At 42.9% G+C, this 18188-nt stretch overlaps 1 protein-coding gene across 1 annotated transcript in view; it reads right to left on the reverse strand.

The window, feature by feature from the left end:
* Nucleotides 1–16073, reverse strand: part of LOC115096712 (metalloprotease TIKI1-like) — a 353606-nt gene extending 337533 nt beyond the window's left edge. The window contains exons 1-2 of the mRNA XM_029611733.1: nt 16014–16073; nt 14671–15231 (exon numbers count right to left, since the gene is read on the reverse strand). Of these exons, the coding sequence (XP_029467593.1) occupies nt 14671–15231; nt 16014–16073 (621 nt within the window). The remainder of the gene's footprint in view (nt 1–14670; nt 15232–16013) is intronic.
* Nucleotides 16074–18188: the final 2115 nt, after the last annotated feature.

The following is an 18188-nucleotide window of genomic DNA, read 5'->3' on the forward strand; positions in this document are numbered from 1 at the left end:
TGTGGATTTCCCCAAGTCCACCTTAATAATGGTTTATGGGCTTTTCTTCCAGGAACTTGTCCAAACCTTTTTTAAACCCAGTACACTAATAGCTTTTACCACATCCTCTGGCAAGGAATTCCAGAGTTTAATTGTGTGTGAAGTAAAAAAAATGTTCTCCTATTTATCTTAAAAGTATTACCTAGTAACTTCATTTCATATTCCCTAGTCTTTGTACTATTTGAAAGCGTGAACAATGGATTCCCATTTGTCCAATCCACTACACTCATTATTTTATAACTCTCTATTTCTCCACTTAGCCGTCTCTTCTCCAAATTGAAGAGCCCTAACCTATTCAGCCTTTCCTCACAAGGGAATCATTCCATCCCCTTTATCATTTTGGTCGCCCTTCTCCATACCTTTTCTAATTCTGCTATATCTTTTTAGAGATACGGTGACCAAAACTGCACACAATACTCAAGTTGCGTTCACATCATAGAGCAATATAGAAGTATTATTATATTCTCTCTTTTAAGAACATAAGAACATAAGACTTGCAAAACTTGGTCAGATCAAAGGTCCATCAACCCTATGCGGCGAGCGCGTGTCTAGGCCCTGCGTGCGCATTTTTTAAAGGGCCCGGTCACTCGCGTATCCTCCAATACGCGCTGAAGTGCCGGGCCTGAACAAAATGGTGGGCCAGGGGGCGGGGTCTGGGAGGGGCAGGGCGAGAGGCAGGCTGGGACAGCGCCATTAGATGCTTTCATGGGGAAGCACATGCTGGCAGTCGGCCAGTGTGCGGAGATTACTTCTGCTCCAGAGGAGCAGTAAGTATGAAAGAAAAAAAAAAACGCTAGTTAGGAACATTCTAGGGGTCAGGGAAGAGGGAGGATAGGGTTAGGGAAGTTGTCTAACCCTAACCTTCCTCCCTCTTCCCTTCTCCTCCTTGTCTCCCACTCTGCTCCTTAATTGGAGCAGACTGGGAAACAACTGGGAGATGCTTACCCGGCGCGCATGGATATCACATTTTATAACATGTTATATAATCCGCTCGTCAATGTGTGCGCAAGCTCCCTTTGTTCTTCATAATGGTTTCAAGCATTTTTTAAAATTGGTACTGTAGTTGAATTTGATTATAGTTTACAGATTGCTAATAGCAGGTCTGCAGTTGGCCATTTTTGGAAACAGGATGATTGGCTTGGTCTGACCTAGTATGGCAACTTCTTATGTTTTTATGTTTTCATTTTATCATAGTCTCCTTTTGAAAGTTAAATGCTATTGCAATAGATATCCTTAGTGTCTTCCTTCCAGTTATCAAGTCAAATTTGATATGTTATGATGACTATTGACAAATAGCCCCAACACCATTATCTCCAATATCTCGTGCACCAAATCATGTGTTCCACTAAGGATTAGGTCTAAAATAGCTCCCCCTTTTGTCAGTTCTTGTATCAGCTTGTCTTGATGTGACTTTTTATCTAGTCAATACCGGAGTAACTGAAATCACCCATTATTACTGTGTTGATAATTTTAACTTAAATTAGGGAAGCTGTTAGCATTTCATCATCTGTCTGTTCATTCTGGCCAGGTGGACAGTATTATATCCCCAATGTTATTCTATTCCCCTTCTTCTCACATGGAATTTCTATCCATAAAGATTCTACAGTGCATTTTGTTTCCTGCAAAACTTTTATCCTGTTTGACTATATGCCCTTTTTAATATATAACGCTACCCCTCAACCAATTTGATCCATTCTATAATTGCAATATAATTTGTATCTTTGTATCACAGTGTCCTTTTCATTATCTTCCTTACACCAGGTTTCTGAGATGCCAATTATATCAACCTCTTCATTCAGTGCTATGCATTCTAACTCTCCCATCTTCTTTTTTTATAATTCTACTATTTGTAAGCAGACATTTCAAAGTATGTTTTTTGTTTGTATTAACAACTTGCTTATCAGTTGACAGGGGTAATATGGAATATTTCTCCTCTGTCTGCTCTTTACTTAAAGGCACCTGGGTTATTTCAGCATTTATTGCAATCTCTCTATCAGTATGCCCTAACATCCCTGTTTTGTTAGTATCCTTCAAAGAAACATCATTCTAAACCATGTGCTTCTGAGTGACTGTCAGCTTTCCCTCACCATCTAGTTTAAAAGCTTTATTTTATTTATAAATTCCTTTAAAGGTTAGTAACAGCAGCCTGGTTTCATTCTGGTTAAAGTGGAGCCCATCCCATCAGAATAGGCTTCCCCTTCACCAGAATGTTCCCCAGTTCCTAGCAAACCTAAAACTTTCTTCCCTGCACCATCATCTCACCCATGCAAGCTGGAGTTCAGCCTGCCGCTGAAGTCTTGCGCATAGAACAGGAAGCATTTCTGAGAATGCAACATGGGAGATTCTGGATTTCAATGTCCTACAAAACATCCTAAATTTATCCTCCAGAACCTCCTTCCTATACCTTCCTATGTCATTGGTACCCACATGTCCCTAAGAGCCAGCTCTCCCCTGTACTCCCTAAAATCTTATCTAGCTGACATGAGCTCAACTACTTTTATACCAGGCAGGCAAGTATCAAGCAGTTCTCATGCTCACCTACCACCCATCTATCTACTTTCCTGATGATCAAATAACCCACTACAATGGCTGTCCTAACCCTTCCCTCCTGGTCACATACCCCTGGTATGAGAGGATAAAGCATCACCTGGAAGGCTGGTCTTAGCTACAGGATCACTTCCTGCCACTCCAAGATGATGGTCTCCTGCCAGGTGACCTTGCTCCTCCAAAGCAGCACAAGGGCTGCTTGACTGGAGTTAGAACCACTCCAATATGTCCCTGAAGGTATCATATATATATATATATATATATATATATATATATATATCTGTTTGCCAGAGCTCTTCTTAAGTCTGCCACCCTGCTCTCTAAAGATTGGACTTGTTCTCTGAGAGCTAGGAGTTCTTTGCACTGAGTTCACATATACAACCTCTTACCAACAGATAAATAATCATACATGTATCGGTTGGTGCAAAAGACTGGATAGACCCCCATCTCACTGGTGGACTTAAGAACATAAGATATGCCATACTCGGTCAGACCAAGGGTTCATCAAGCCCAGTATCCTGTTTCCAACAGTGGCCAATCAAGTCACAAGTACCTGGCAAGTACCCAAACATTAGATAGATCACAAGCTACTATTGCTTATTGATTACCATCATAGCAGTTTATGGATTTAGGAACTTATCCAAACCTTTTTTAAACCCAGTTACACTAACTGTTGTAACCACATCCTCTGGCAATGAATTCCAGAGTTTAACTATGCGCTGAGTGAAAAATATTTTTTTTTTATTTGTTTTAAATGAGCTACTTGCTAACTTCATGGAGTGCACCTTGGTCCTTCTATTATCTGAGAGAGTAAAGGCTGGTATGCCTCAACTGAATAAATTTGATTAGATTTTTTAAATTTACTTATTAGTTATTTTTTTAAATCTGTTTTTTAAATTTGATACCTTTGTAATTACTGTTAATTAATACTACCTTTTACTAGTTCAGAAAAAGTCTGTTTTCCCACTACACAAATCATTCTGGCAAACAATTCTAACACTGGCAGACAAATAATAACCTTACAGTATAAACAGCCATTAATAGTTTAACCCTCCAAGAATTCTTTTTTAAAATTTTCTCTGAGGATTTAAGAGCGTCTTCCCAGCAAGTCCAAATTTACCACCAGCGTATAGTTCTACTGTCAGCAAAATTAATAAAAACAAAAGTAATAAAGGAATGTTTGAAAATATATTTTATTTTTATTTTGTTAATTTTTAATCTGAGTATTTTACCCTGTGTCCTCCCCCTCTCCTCTTATGCTATTCAGGTATTCAGTTATGGATCTTATGGAAGATCTGTTTTCCCATTTTGTGTCAACCAAAAAAATATATACTAAATATAATCTAGGTTCTGTTTATCTCTTACAACAGGAGTGATCTAACTTTTTGAGCTGCAGCTCCCCTTTCTTTGCAGGCAATTGTTTGGTCCCCCCCCTACCCAAGTTGGGTTTTATCATATAAATAGATAAATATATACACAGACATGCCTGAAGGCTATCCTGGATTCCTGGACTGGTGTCGATATCTCACCAACCAAGTATTTGCCAAGTAGCAGGCAACCACGCTGTTAGCCACCAGCTCAAAGTCCTAGTTTTGATTCTCTTCAAGTTTCTGAAAGGAGAAAACAGATATAAATACACACTACATAAACAGACACTGAGAGACAAAACACCACACCACATCTAGACAGGCACAAAAAGGCAGATATACCACACCTAGAAAATCACAGATACACTTCACTCAGGCAGAGACTAGCACAGACACACTGAGATTCACATACACAGAGAGAGGCAGACATGACACATCCAGACAGAAAGACACACACAAACATCATATCCAGTCAGTGACAGAGAGACACAGATACCCCACACCCAAAGGCAGAGTGATAGTCAACCATCACACCCAGACAGACACCCCATCCTCCACACATACTCCACACCTATTCAAACAAAGAGAGACAAATACTGTACTATATAGCCAATCACAGAGGGACAGAGAAACCACAGGTCACACCACATACCATTCCCAGATAGAAAGACAGAGAGACCCATATAGAGAAAGGCAGATATATACAATACACAGACAGACAAAAAGAAACAGGTAGGTACACCATACCACAGTCAGACAAACACAGATATCCCTTAGCCAGCCAGAGATAACTTATTCAGACATAGAGACAAAGAGATCATACTACATATGCAGACAGACCACATCAGACAAACACAGTCAAACATCCCACACCTAGACAGGTCCAAAGAGAAATACACCAAACCATCATACACAGAGTGAGAAATAAATCACACACACACACCCAACACACACACACACCTCTCACTCACTCCCTCTGCTCCCATTCTCCCCAGGGCAGACTGAGCAAGGAGGAAATCACAGCAGAATGATTTTCCATTGCTCAGAACCTGAAACACAACAGGAGAACCAAAATTAAAATAAAATGAAAACTGGTCAAGCATGCAGCTATACTTTAAGTTTCCCTCTTCTTAAACTCCTGCCTCTCTGAGGAGCTCTGACCCCATCTCTACCATCACCCTGTTCCCTTCAGACCTGCCTCTCTCATCAGGGAGTCTCAGATGAGACTCTCATGGTTGCTCTGGCAGTCTCTCCTTTAAAGCAGCTTTCTCTTTCAGAGTCTCTGGGAGCCAGGGTCAGCAATTTTTTATTTTTTTTTAATGATTGGCCCATAGCAGACAGCAACTCCCTGAATGCTTGTACATGTCCCTTCCCCCATTGCTGTTTGCACATCCCTGTTTTAAAGCAGAAACCCATCGTGTTACTTTTTCTAACTTTCAAGTCACATAACGTATGGTATCTGAAAGCCCTGCTGGAAAATGTTGTTGTGAAAACTAGATCAAATACTTCCTTAGGGCAATCTTAACTTCCTTTCATCATAACTGTACCTCAGGGATACTGACCCATTGGTCAGGATGTCATATCACTTCACTGAGTCATCAAGCAAAGAAGCAAAGGACCTGTAAAGATATTTTGGCCTTTAACACTCTGCTGTACTTTTTAGACAGTTATATCAATCAAAGTCTTCCTTCAAGCAGTCACTATTTAAATATATTCAAACTAGGAAACATTTTTCTTGAGCATTTCATATTCTAGACTTTAATCCCACATTGCTTTAAACAGTTTAGTTTGTGGATATTTTATGGGATCTATTTTCAAAGCTATGTACATAAGGTATGAGCAAATATTAAGAATTAAAAGGGATCTCTAAGCCTCCTTCCCTTGCTACGAAAAGTTAAGCTTTTCTTTTGCAGGGCTTAATTCAGCAAACTTTAGAGCTTTGAAAATTATCTAGCAGAAAGTTAAAGATCCTTATTGAGAAACCTACTGAGAGGTAAGATAACTAGCTAATTTTAACTAGTTAATTGTAAGCAAACATTCAGCTGACCCTAACAAGTTAGATTTTCAGATGAATATTCGCCTAAATCTAGTGAGTCATAATGCGAGTGGCTAGATTTAGAGCAGCTGAGGTCCCCTGGCTAAATTTAGCTGAAAATCAGGCACTAAACTGCTAACTGTTCTTTAAAAGGAAAAAAGGCTCCCCCTTTCCTTCCCACTCTGAAAATATTTTCAAAAATCTCCAGCACAGCCCAATCCCTCTCCCTCCTGATTCCTTTATCTTTTCAGAATAAAACTGGCTTGCACATGTGCCCATATTCCCTCTTCAGATCCCTTGGATTTTTTTTTAACACTGACTTCCAGTGAAATCACATCTCCTCTCCTTCTCCCAATCACTATTTATATCTTTTTTTTTTTTCAAACTGACCTGCAGTGGTGCCCACTCCATCCTGATCCTTTTGGGTTTTTTTATTGTTGTTTTTTTTAACACTGGCCATGGCCTCTCCCCATTCCCAATAACACTTTTCAGAATACAAAACCCCAAAATGACTCTGAATTTCCCTCCTTCTCTCTCCTGATCTCCCCTCCAGCCTCTGAGTCTAGATCCTCCCAAAAGATTTCTCCACTGAGGAAGGGGAGGATGCAGATTTAGCTCTTGCTGCCTCAACTGAATTACTAAGTACAAATAGCACTGACAGTTGCTGGCACTTAGAAGTTCATGCTTAGTGCCATTTTAATATCCAGCCACACTCAGCATCCAGGACCTATCCAGGTATCTTTTTATCCAGCTAAAAGGTTCGCCAGATATGTTGGGGGTGGGGTAGAGTCAGCTATCTAGCAAACTTAGGGCATCATTCATTAAGCCATGGTAAAAAAAAATAAAAATCTATTACCACACAATATTTACCATTAAAATCACATGATATTAGCTAGTTTGTACTGTAGTATTCAGAAAAGCAAGGAGGCGTAGTTAAGAAAATATCACGCAAAGAGATAAAATACCACTTCAGCAATATTTTCTTGCTATATAAAAGCCAACTTCCTATGTTCTTATGTGTTCTTATGTTCCTGTTCCTGCTCTTTTGAGGGTTGGTTATGTGTTTGAGAAGAGGAGTGAGAGATGAGAGAAGTTTTTGGTAGAGGCAGCTTTATATTTATTTACTTATTATAATTTGTTGACCGCATTTTTTAAAGTAAATTTTTCACCCAAGGCAATGTACAATGGTACATTGCCTTGCTGTGTCAGTGTCCTGCCTTCTGCAGGACACTGACACAGCTATCACAAATAGTACACATAAGAACAAGTAACCCTGACACAGGTAGACTGACAGATTAGATAGCATAACATTACACATTGGTCTAAGGGTGTTGATGCACATTGACAGTACCCTAGGTCTTAGCTATTGACAGATAAGACTGGTACAGCTGGTAAATAATAAATTAAGCATTAATATTAATATCAAATTAGGCAATAACATAGAAATTGACATAAATAGTCAATTCTAGGATAGGAATTAATGTATATAGACTCAATTTTCAGATGTATTATAGTAAATTAAGAAGAGTTAGCAATTTAGGTTTTCAGCTGAAGTCAATTAAAGAGCATGTGACAGGTTGCAGGCAAGGGAGTGTGCAGACTGTAGTCAGTTGCTCTTACCATTGAAAACTTAGCTAAAAAGCCAAATTTTCACCTGCTTCTTGAAGAAGAGATAGTTTTAATTTTGGCAAAGCATTTCTAATAGGTAGTTCCACAGGGAAAGGGCTTTTTGGGTGTTAGAGCACTTTATTTCCTTTGATGAAGAAGTAACTATAGAGAGGCTCCTTGGAATGACCTTAGAGGTCTGTTGGGTGTGTAGGGAGGCAGTTTGCTCATCAGGTAGTCTGAGCCATTTCCCTTTTTCTTTTTAATAAATATGCTTCATCATACTAGATTAGCTGAAACTTGTGAAAGCTTTCAAAGTTTACCTGAGTGCTTTGTCCTGTCTTTTCCTGTTGTGATTATGTTTTTCTGTGAGTGAAAGAAGAGTGTGTGTTTTTTCTGTTTGTCTTGACTGTCTTTTTGTCCTTTTTCTTTAGAGTGTGAAAGGGCAGCTTGGGTATACATGCTAGAGGAGAGGATGGTGAGTGGAAGTGAAGTGAGTGGGCATCACAGGTGTGTGACTGAGATGAATGAGGAGAGAACAGGAGGGACAGGAGATGAGGGGAATCAGAGAGTGGGGCAGGAGGAATATTGGAATGTTAGTGAAGCCAGAGGTAGCAGAGAGGTACAGGACAGGAATAGAGTGAGGCGGAGTGGAAGGAGGGAGGGGCCAAGAGAATGGCAGAAGAGTGAGGAGGGAGGCAGGATAGTGAAAGGCAGCACATATAGCTGAGGGGGGGGGGAGAGGAGGGAAGAAGATGGCTCAAAGGAGGAGAGAAAGGGTATGGGAGTGAGTCAGAGAGACAGACAGGGAGGGAACAGATGTCCCCCCAGAAGTGGCAACCCAACCAGGTGGCAGCAACACTGAGGGTAGACAGCTAATTTGTGCCCACAAGTTTTCAACTGATGAGGGCAAAATAAGATCAGATCTTTAGACGCCAGATACTGAAAACCTCCAAGGCACAAAGACAATGATCTGAAGCAAGATTGTCCACAGAATTGCCAGTATGGGTAGAAGAAGATATTCCAGCGACCAGGTGTCCAACCACTTCTGTGACCTAAGACAGCCTTAAGAAAAAAGATTGGCCAAGATAACCAACAACCAGAGGCAGTGGCGTGTGGTCAGGACCTTCAAGGGATTCAGTGAATTCCCGGTCCTAACTGATTTCCTTTATTTACTTTTTTTTTTTTTTTTTGCGCACATGTTTTTTTCCAAGTTGGGCAGGGATAAGCAAAATCTTCTGCCTGAGCCTATATTGCACTCAACCGCGTGATCCACTTCATGGACCTACAGCTGGCAGCAGGAGTCGAGTTTAAGTGAATGTCATCTCCTGCTTCCGTGGGGCCAATCAAGCAGCTCCTATTGCGAGATCAGCCCCGCAGCAGCAGGAGATGACACTGCATCAACACAACTCCTGCTACATTCCATGCCATAAAAAACATGTTATCCAGCAGGCTGCCACAGAGCCCATCCTGCGCTGGCTGAAGAACAGAGGAGATCCTGCGATTGCCATTGGATCCCATCCCTTTGGTGGCTGAAGACGAGTCCTGGCAGGCCGCTGTGGAGCCCATACCGCTGCAGCTGAAAAAGAGAGGCCCCGTGAGCCAGTGGCATTATGAAGAGGCAGAGAAGAGCAGGAGAACCTGAGCCTGAGTGAATGAAAAAGATAGAGTGAGTGTGTGTGTGTGTGTGAGAGCGAGTAAGCCACTAAATATGAGAACGTGCCTGTATTTGTATGTGTTTGTGTGGAGAGAGCCACTGAATGTGAGTGCCTGAGTTTGTATGTATATGAGGGACAGAGAACCACTGAATGTGAGAGAGTGCCTGTGTCTGTGTGTGAGGGAGAAAGAGTCACTTGAGTGTGAGAGAGTGTCTGTGTGTGTTTGTGTGGAGAGAGCTAATGAATGTGAGAGAATGCTTGAGTATATCTAGTGTCTAATGTCTAGGGCCACACGTACCTTAGTGCCAAGAGCCACTCAGCTATTAAAATCAGAAGTGGTGGAAAGAGGTCCAGAGATGACTGGCTGAGGGGAGGATGTGTGCAGTCTGAGCTCCTTGACCTTCTCTACTAACAGTGTGAAACAGTGGACTTTGGAGAAAGTTCTTTTTTACTCAACGCACAATTAAACTCTGGAATTTGTTGCCAGAGGATGTGGTTAGTGCAGTTAGTATAGCTGTGTTTAAAAAAGGATTGGATAAGTTCTTGGAGGAAAAACCTGCTATTAATTAAGTTGACTTAGAAAATAGCCACTGCTATTACTAGCAACGGTAACATGGAATAGGCTTAGTTTTTGGGTACTTGCCAGGTTCTTATGGCCTGGATTGGCCACTGTTGGAAACAGGATGCTGGGCTTGATGGACCCTCGGTCTGACCCAGTATGGCATGTTCTTATGTTCTAACTAGGGATGTGCAATCGTTTTTCCGAAATTAGGCAATTTCAACGGGAGAACCGAAAAACGATAGAATTTTTTCTGAAATTTCATAAAAAATTCATTTGTGGGTTAGTGCACACTTACAGGAGTTAGTGCATTCTAACTCTCGTTAGTGCACGCTAACTCCCGATAGTGCGCGCTAACTCTTCCACGTTAGTGCGCACTATCGGGAGTTAGCGTGCACTAATCTGAAAATCGGGGCCCCCCCAAAAAACCCCCAAACCATGGGAAAAACGAAATTCCCACGGGGGGGGTGGGGGGCCCGAAACGAAGCCCAAGACGAAATCCTAACCCAAAGCACATCTCTAAAAATAACTCCATACTGCTCACAGTTATTTCAGAAAGGCATAACGTTTTCATTGTAGTACCCAGCAAGGTTTTAGAGTCTTTCATTAAGGCAATACTTGGGTACTTAATTCAAAAGAAGTGAAAGGACTCATGGAAACACTAACTGGTTTTAAGGATTTGGGCTTGAAGAGGCATGAGTGTCTAAAGACTGCTTTCCCAGGATCTCAAAATGTTTTTTTATCCCAAGAGAGGTAACTGCGAGAACCACAGAGGGGAAGTTTGATTTTGGAATTTTCCCTGTCCAGTAAGATAATTTATACCTTGGGCCAGATCCACAAAAACCACCAGCTAGACCACTTTCTAAGAACTTCCTACAGGAAAGGTATGGACTCCCAGTCACTTGGTTGTATTTTCTGTACCCTAAGCTGGAGTTACATTAAGTTCAATTGTGGGCTGAAAGGATGAGTGTCTCAACAGAAAAATAGAGGATATAAAGTCATTCTATTTCACATCTATAGAAAACACAGTAGCAGAAAACTGAATTGCCTTCTAAAAACAAGGAAAAATGGCTACCCTAGCTGCAGACCAAGATGGAAGTCTAAATTTGGTGCTCACTTACATCACTCAAAATCACTCAATATATGTCAGGATTAGAGATAGTGGGTATGATTTGGGTGGCATCTTTGAGAGAACTGGATGCTTTGCAATGTCAGTTGTACTACTAGCTGGAATAGAGAACTGAGGTAGAAAATCTGCAGTGTACAGACTGAGTACTGACCTTGAGTCACAATTTGTTGCCACATGCTAGACCGGTGGGAGGAAGCTGAAGGCAGAACTTGAAAAGAAGAGATTATGAGTTTAACCTGGAGATAACAGGATGGGGTTTTTTGTGCTGTGAGACCATCCATTTGAGGCTGGGTGTTGGGAACACTGAGAGTTGAACCCGTGGCCCAGGGATATCAGGGGAAGAAGAATAAGGAAAGAGCCAAAGAGACACAAAGGAAAAGGATTAAGATATACCCCCCCCCCCCAGAGAACAGGGACTGGATGAAGAAAAGGAAGAAACCTAATAAGGAACAGTATATAAGACCAGTCACCACAGAGGAATCTTTACTAGCACCCTGGGATGATTTTCTACTCCTGGCTCAACTTCCTGGTTTTTTACTGCTTATAGCTGGGCCTTTTTACCTTGGTTTCTGACTCCTCACAGCTAGACCTCCTTGTCTTAGTTCTGGACCACTTAACGGACCATCTATGGGATTACAGCCTCTTGCTTCACTAAGGAAGTGTGCAGCTCAACGCTGAATTAGGTTTCCATATCTCAGATACTCTGGTCCCATAATCCAACAAAGGTACATGAGCTACAGGTTCTTAGACCATCTACATCTCAGTCAGATCCTGACACTAGGCAGTCTTGTAGTCTTTTAAACCAATTTCATTACAATTTAAAGAAATTCTTGCAAATATGTAAGTATCAAAGGTACATTCAGAAGTGCTACAAAGTTACTGCTTTTGTATCATGCAAACATTAAATACGAGGGTAATTTTTAAATAGCATACTTGCAAATAAAACTATTCATGCTCATATGCACCTTGTAAATTGTTTAGGTGGTGAGTGGGGAAGGGGGGGGGGCTGTAAAACAGAATGCATGCTCTTGAAAATCCTAGTATACAGCTTGTTTTCTCTTCAACATAAACATTTCCATGCCCCTCCCCCTCGGAATGCCCTTTAACCCAGCTAAAAGTGTGCATGCTATGCAAGCCACCATTTAATTTTAGCTGGGCAGAAGAGATCTATTTTCAGACAGGCCCTTTCTCTTGGGTATATCAGTATTTACTTAGGTAAATGGCTTTGAAAATTGCCTTATAATCACTCTGAATAATATATAAAAATCTAGAAGTTCTACTTCTGGTGATCCACTAACACATGTGGCACTGTTAAGGTAGTAACTTAGTGGAAGTGGTTTAAGCTGCATTGCTGCTCCATAGAAACAGAGAATATGACAGCAGATAAGGACCATAAGGTTCATGTTGTCTAGTCAATTTGCTTCCTTTTGCAGTGCCATAGACCACAAATGATCTCTGACTTTACCATCCCTTCATCATAGTTAAGAATCATCTGTGCCTGTTCTATGAATTCTTGAATTCTGTCACTGCTTTGGCTTTTACCATTTCTACTGGGTGGCTGTTACATGCATTCACTATCATTTGTTTACTAAGGAAATCTTTTAGTAATGAAGTTACAGGCTGGACAATTTGGTTTAAAATAATACTCTGAAGATTAAATAGTTTGCTGCTGAACCTAAGGAGTCAAGCAGGAGTATTAATGACATCATGCTGAATATTCCAGACTCTGGTAACCAAATTAATGTAGTTTTAAAATTTTCTAAAGTAAAATACTTGTTTTAAAACTGAGCATCCAGCCAAACAGGTACACTCCAATGAATGGATGCTACCGGTGCCCATTATGAGAACATGAGAGGTATCATTTAAAATTTCAACATTACATAGGGAATTCTTTACTTAACACTCTTGCTGGTAAATATCAGCTACTTTGTAAGAGGATTTTTTGCTGTTTTGACAGCAGCAATTATCTTTTCCTAAGACCACCAAAAAATCTTCTTCTGAATGCCTACATATTAGTCCACAAGAAGGCAAAAACATTGTGCATATACAGAAAATTTGAAACAATGAGAAAAATTGATAGCACTGAGTAAAATCAGTAACATCTTGAGTTTCAGGGGTGGGAGGGATTATGTTCTAATAGTTAGACAGTGGATATATCATTGGGATACAATGTAGCTAGGAAAGAATATAATCAGTGATTCTAAGGTGATCACCCTTTTTGAGATCACAAATTATAACATAAGAATTGCCATACTGGGTCAGACTGAGGATCCATCAAGCTCAGTATCCTACTTCCAACAGTGACCAATCCAGGTCACAAGTACCTGACAGTATTCCAAATGCTGCTACCCCCCAGGGATAAGCACTGAACTTTCCTCAAGTCTGCCTGGTTAATAATAGTTTATTGACATCTCTGTTATTAACCAAGTAGACTTGGGGAATAGCCACTATTATCACTGCGCAACAGCACAGGTACTTGTGACGGGGATTGGCCACAGCTAGAAACAGGATACCAGGCATAATGGACCCTCGGTCTGACACAGTATGGTAATTCTTATGTTCTTATGTTATAATTTGTGACTTCAAAAATTAGAATCATTGATTATATTCTTTCCTAGCTACATCATCATATCCCAATGATATATCCACTGTCTATTAGAATAGACAGTGGATAGAATGATTATTTCGGATTAAGCAGAATAAAAGAATTTTAAATAAATACACATTCCCAGTACGTACCAGGATCAGTCCAGACAGCTGGGTTATGCCTCCCCTCCAGCAGATGGAGTCAGAGAGAAAACTGAAAGCACCCCCTATATACACTGGTGTGCCACCTGCGACCCTTCAGTATAATCTCTGACTCCAGCAGATTGAGAGGCATAACCTGCGGTCCTGCTCCGGTCGGTTTTTATTTTCTCGGTCCTGGGAAAATTAAAAAAATACAATACAATATAAAGAGTAAGGTAGGACAGGGGACAAGATCATTGGATGCTTCCTTTCTCTCCTCTGTCTGCCTGTCGGTCTGTGTGAATGTCTGTGTGAGTGTCTTGCGCTGCGCAGCTAGGGATTAGTGTGAGGCAGGCCCCCCTTCATCGGATGGTCCGAAGAAAAATCTAAAACGGTCAGTGCCATTTTCTTCCGATTTTGTGCTTTTAATGCACAACCCTCAACCCTGAAACTCAAGATGTTACTGATTTTACTACAAGTGAGAAAGTAAATATTACAGCATATTGTCAAACTTCTTGTTACATAATTGGTTAAGTTTGAAAAAACAAACCAGCATGTACTGTTAACTGGCCAAGGAGACAATTTTCAAAGAGTTTAGGCTCATAACATTTGTAATTAAGCTCCTAAATTAGCCCTTTTGAAAATTACTAGGACTGAGTGAGTTCCTAATTTTAGGCTCTTTTTTTCATTAGGACCCTAAATTTTGGATCCTAAGAAGTAGGTGCCTATAGGGGCAGAGTTAGGTAGGGAGACAAAGTTAGGAGATGAGCACTGATTTTCAGAAATAGGCACCTAATTTACAATCCTAAATCTAGGCAAATGAACAGCTGTCTTTAATTTTAGGCTCCTAAATTTTCATGAATTTTTAGCTGGTAACTTATGTCCCTCAGTTCAGCTAAAAATAGGGACTTAATTTAGGAGCTCAGCTTTTTTACTACTGTATCTGTTGCAAAACTCAGTGTAGTATTTACACAACTCTCTGTAATAGTGTGCTGCTCTCTTACCTGTGAGAAGTTCAGACCATTTAGTGGGTGGCATTGCTCCTCCACTTTTTCTACAGCTCCAGTCCTCTTTTTCAAACGTTCAGCTTCTTGGGCAAGGTATAGGTCCAGTACCGGGACACCACGAGACTTTATGTCAACCTCAGTCAGGGAATTCACCATAAGCATCACCCAAACAGGTCGCTTTCTCTCCCAGTTTCCAGCTATAGCATTGAAAAGATAGTCAGCATAAAGTCCTTTACCCCGCTGGTCTGGGGTCATCCAGGAGGGCATCATGAGTTTGACATACTCTAGGTGGCGCTTAAGCCTGCGGTAGATGTCCCTAGGAAGCACACTCTGCAGGTTTTCACCCTGTGGTAGCATCTGGCAGCTGGTCAAAGCAGAAATGGTATAGGGGTCAGTCAAGTCCAACTCAAAATATACTATATTGCTCTGTTGAAATGCTTTCTTGGAGTTTTCAGGGATAAAATCCCAGACTCGTGTATAAGGAACATGGATGGTGCCAAAGAAGTAAGATGGTGGATCTCTCTTTATGGTCCACAGGAAGGAATTCAAATCACTTTGCTAAGGGAAGGGAAACAAAGCAGAGAAAACACAATGACGGTTATAGGAAAATCAGATAGAAGCAAAGCATGCATGCTAAAAAAAAAAAGAGAAAAATACATAACACTGAAAGCATATGAGAAAATGTTTGTCCTCTCACTTTGAAAACATTTTAGCAGTTTCTGGTCTCTAGCTGGCCAATAGTGACTGTAAATTGAAAGCTGATGAGTGATAGCTGAACAGCAGAAATGGACACGGAGAAAGTTGGAAGCCCTTCTCTCTCCCATGTTCTATTGGCTATCAGCATGAGTAACACTAACCAAAGATTGCAGGAGGCAGGATCAGCAGTTCATGAGAGAAGCACTGCTCATCCTCCCGCAACCTTGCTACCTTCCTGCCTGCTCATACTGTGGCGCCAGTGTAGACTGCTACTTTTTGAGTGGAGGAAGAAAGGAGAGTGGAGAAGGGCAACAAACGAAAGCCTGGCTATTTCAAGAGGTCTTTGCCAAAATCAATTCTACTTAGCACTGGGGTCTGGTGTGTGTGTTAATACTTTTGCAGCAGTTGTCTGATATATTGTGTTTTGCTGTTCATTTTATTTAATTTTCTTTTGTTTTTTTGCATCTTGATATTTATGTTTTTATGTTATCCGCTTAGAATGATTATTTCGGATTAAGCAGAATAAAAGAATTTTAAATAAATACACATTCCCAGTACGTACCAGGATCAGTCCAGACAGCTGGGTTATGCCTCCCCTCCAGCAGATGGAGTCAGAGAGAAAACTGAAAGCACCCCCTATATACACTGGTGTGCCACCTGCGACCCTTCAGTATAATCTCTGACTCCAGCAGATTGAGAGGCATAACCTGCGGTCCTGCTCCGGTCGGTTTTTATTTTCTCGGTCCTGGGAAAATTAAAAAAATACAATACAATATAAAGAGTAAGGTAGGACAGGGGACAAGATCATTGGATGCTTCCGTTCTCTCCTCTGTCTGCCTGTCGGTCTGTGTGAATGTCTGTGTGAGTGTCTTGCGCTGCGCAGCTAGGGATTAGTGTGAGGCAGGCTCGGAGGGTAGTACCCTCCTGATATTCCCGGGTTAGTGTGTCCGCAGGCTGGGGGAGAGCTTACCGGTGGGCCGGTCACCCTCCCCCCCCAATTCCAGGCTTTAGTCCTAAAGGGGGTTTAAAAAAAAAAAAAAAAAAAAGTTTAAAGTTTAAAGTTTTTACTTACAGAGCCATTTAAGTCCTGTTGGGGACAGGCAGTGTGCTCATTTCTCCTGACCCCGGCCTGCCCGTGCCTGCTCGGACCCCGGAGGGGGTGGCTAGCTCACCCGGCGCGCGTTTGCTGTGGGGCTCTCCTCTCTGAGAGTTTTTGGCGCCATTTTTTCGTGCTGCTCCGTTCGCGGTGCTGATGCCGCGATCTTCGGTCTGCCTGACCTGTGGAGAGGCGGGGGCGCGACTCTCCCGCGGGGGTCTCTGCCCCCGATGTGTTCCCGGGGGCGAGGGACCCTCGGGGGGGCCGAGCGCTGCCCGCAGCCGATCTTCTCTCCTCTCTCCGGAGCGGCACAGCAGCGTCTCAGGCAGTCGTCCTCTGGCCCCTCCTCCACCGGGGAGGAGTGCGGCGGCCATCTTGGCCACGCGGCAGGCTGCATGCTCAGCATCGGAGGAGGAAATCTCTCCTCCTCCCTCTCCTGAGGCACAGAGCCCGTGCTCCCAGGCCGATTCGGGGTCTCCTCGCGGCCCCCCTTCATCGGATGGTCCGAAGAAAAATCTAAAACGGTCAGTGCCATTTTCTTCCGATTTTGTGTTTTTAATGCACAAAGCCTTTTTGCAGGCAGGATCCGGCTGGGAGGCGGAGGCTCCCGCTCCCCCGAAGGTTCCCAAGACCGCCCCCGTCTCAAGGGGGAGTCCACCGGACGTGGGGTCCTCCGGGATCAAGGGTCCCCGCCCGAGGGGGGGTGGGGCTGAGGACCTGGGAGACACAGGAGCCGCTCCGGAATCCCCGGGGGCTCCGGACTTGCTGATGGCCGACGATCCGGGGGCTGTAGCTGGGGATGATCCCCAGGTGCTCCGTTTGTTTGGAAAAGAAGAATTAAGCTCCCTTATTCTCCACGTGTTGCAGGAGCTAGAGTTGACGACTCCGCCTCAGGAGGCGGACACATCTATAGGGGATATCGCAATGGCAGGGATTAGAGCTCCCCCGCAGACCTTTCCCTTTCACCACAAGGTCTTACAGATCGTTTCAAAGGAATGGGAGCTCCCAGAGGCTTCCCTGCGGGTGAATCGAGCCATGGAAAGGCTATATCCCTTACCCAAGGATTCCTTGGAGCTTTTGAAGACACCCGCGGTAGATTCGGCTGTCACGGCTGTGGTGAAGCATACAACTATCCCAGTGACGGGGGGTATAGCGTTGAAGGACCTCCAAGACCGCAAGCTTGAGGTTTTATTAAAGCGCATTTTTGACGTGGCGGCACTGGGGGTCCGAGCGGCGGCTTGCAGCAGCCTTGTGCAGAGGGCCAACCTCCGCTGGGTTCAGCAGCTGCTGACCATGCAGGAGCTCCCTCCGGGCGAGGCTGAGCAGGCGAATTGTGTTGAAGCGGCGGTCGCTTATACAGCGGATGCCTTGTATGACTTGTTGCGCACGTCGGCTCGCATTATGTCCTCGGCGGTTTCAGCCAGGAGGTTGCTCTGGCTCCGTCGTTGGTCGGCGGATGCCAATTCTAAGGCGAGGTTAGGTTCCTTCCCCTTTAAGGGCAAGCTGCTGTTTGGCGAGGAGCTGGACCAGCTCATTAAGGACCTGGGTGACAACAAGGTTTACAAGTTGCCTGAGGATAAGCCTCGGCAACCTCGGTCGTTTGGTAACGCTAGGGCTCGCTTTCGGGGTCAACGGCGTTTCCGTGGGGGGAGAGGGGGTTCCCTTCCCCAGCGGCAGCAGGCGACAAGATCCCAGGCCTGGTCTTCTTCTTCCTTTCGCGGCA

The sequence above is a fragment of the Rhinatrema bivittatum genome, chromosome 1, assembly GCF_901001135.1.
Source record: "Rhinatrema bivittatum chromosome 1, aRhiBiv1.1, whole genome shotgun sequence".
NCBI classification, from domain to species: domain Eukaryota; kingdom Metazoa; phylum Chordata; class Amphibia; order Gymnophiona; family Rhinatrematidae; genus Rhinatrema; species Rhinatrema bivittatum.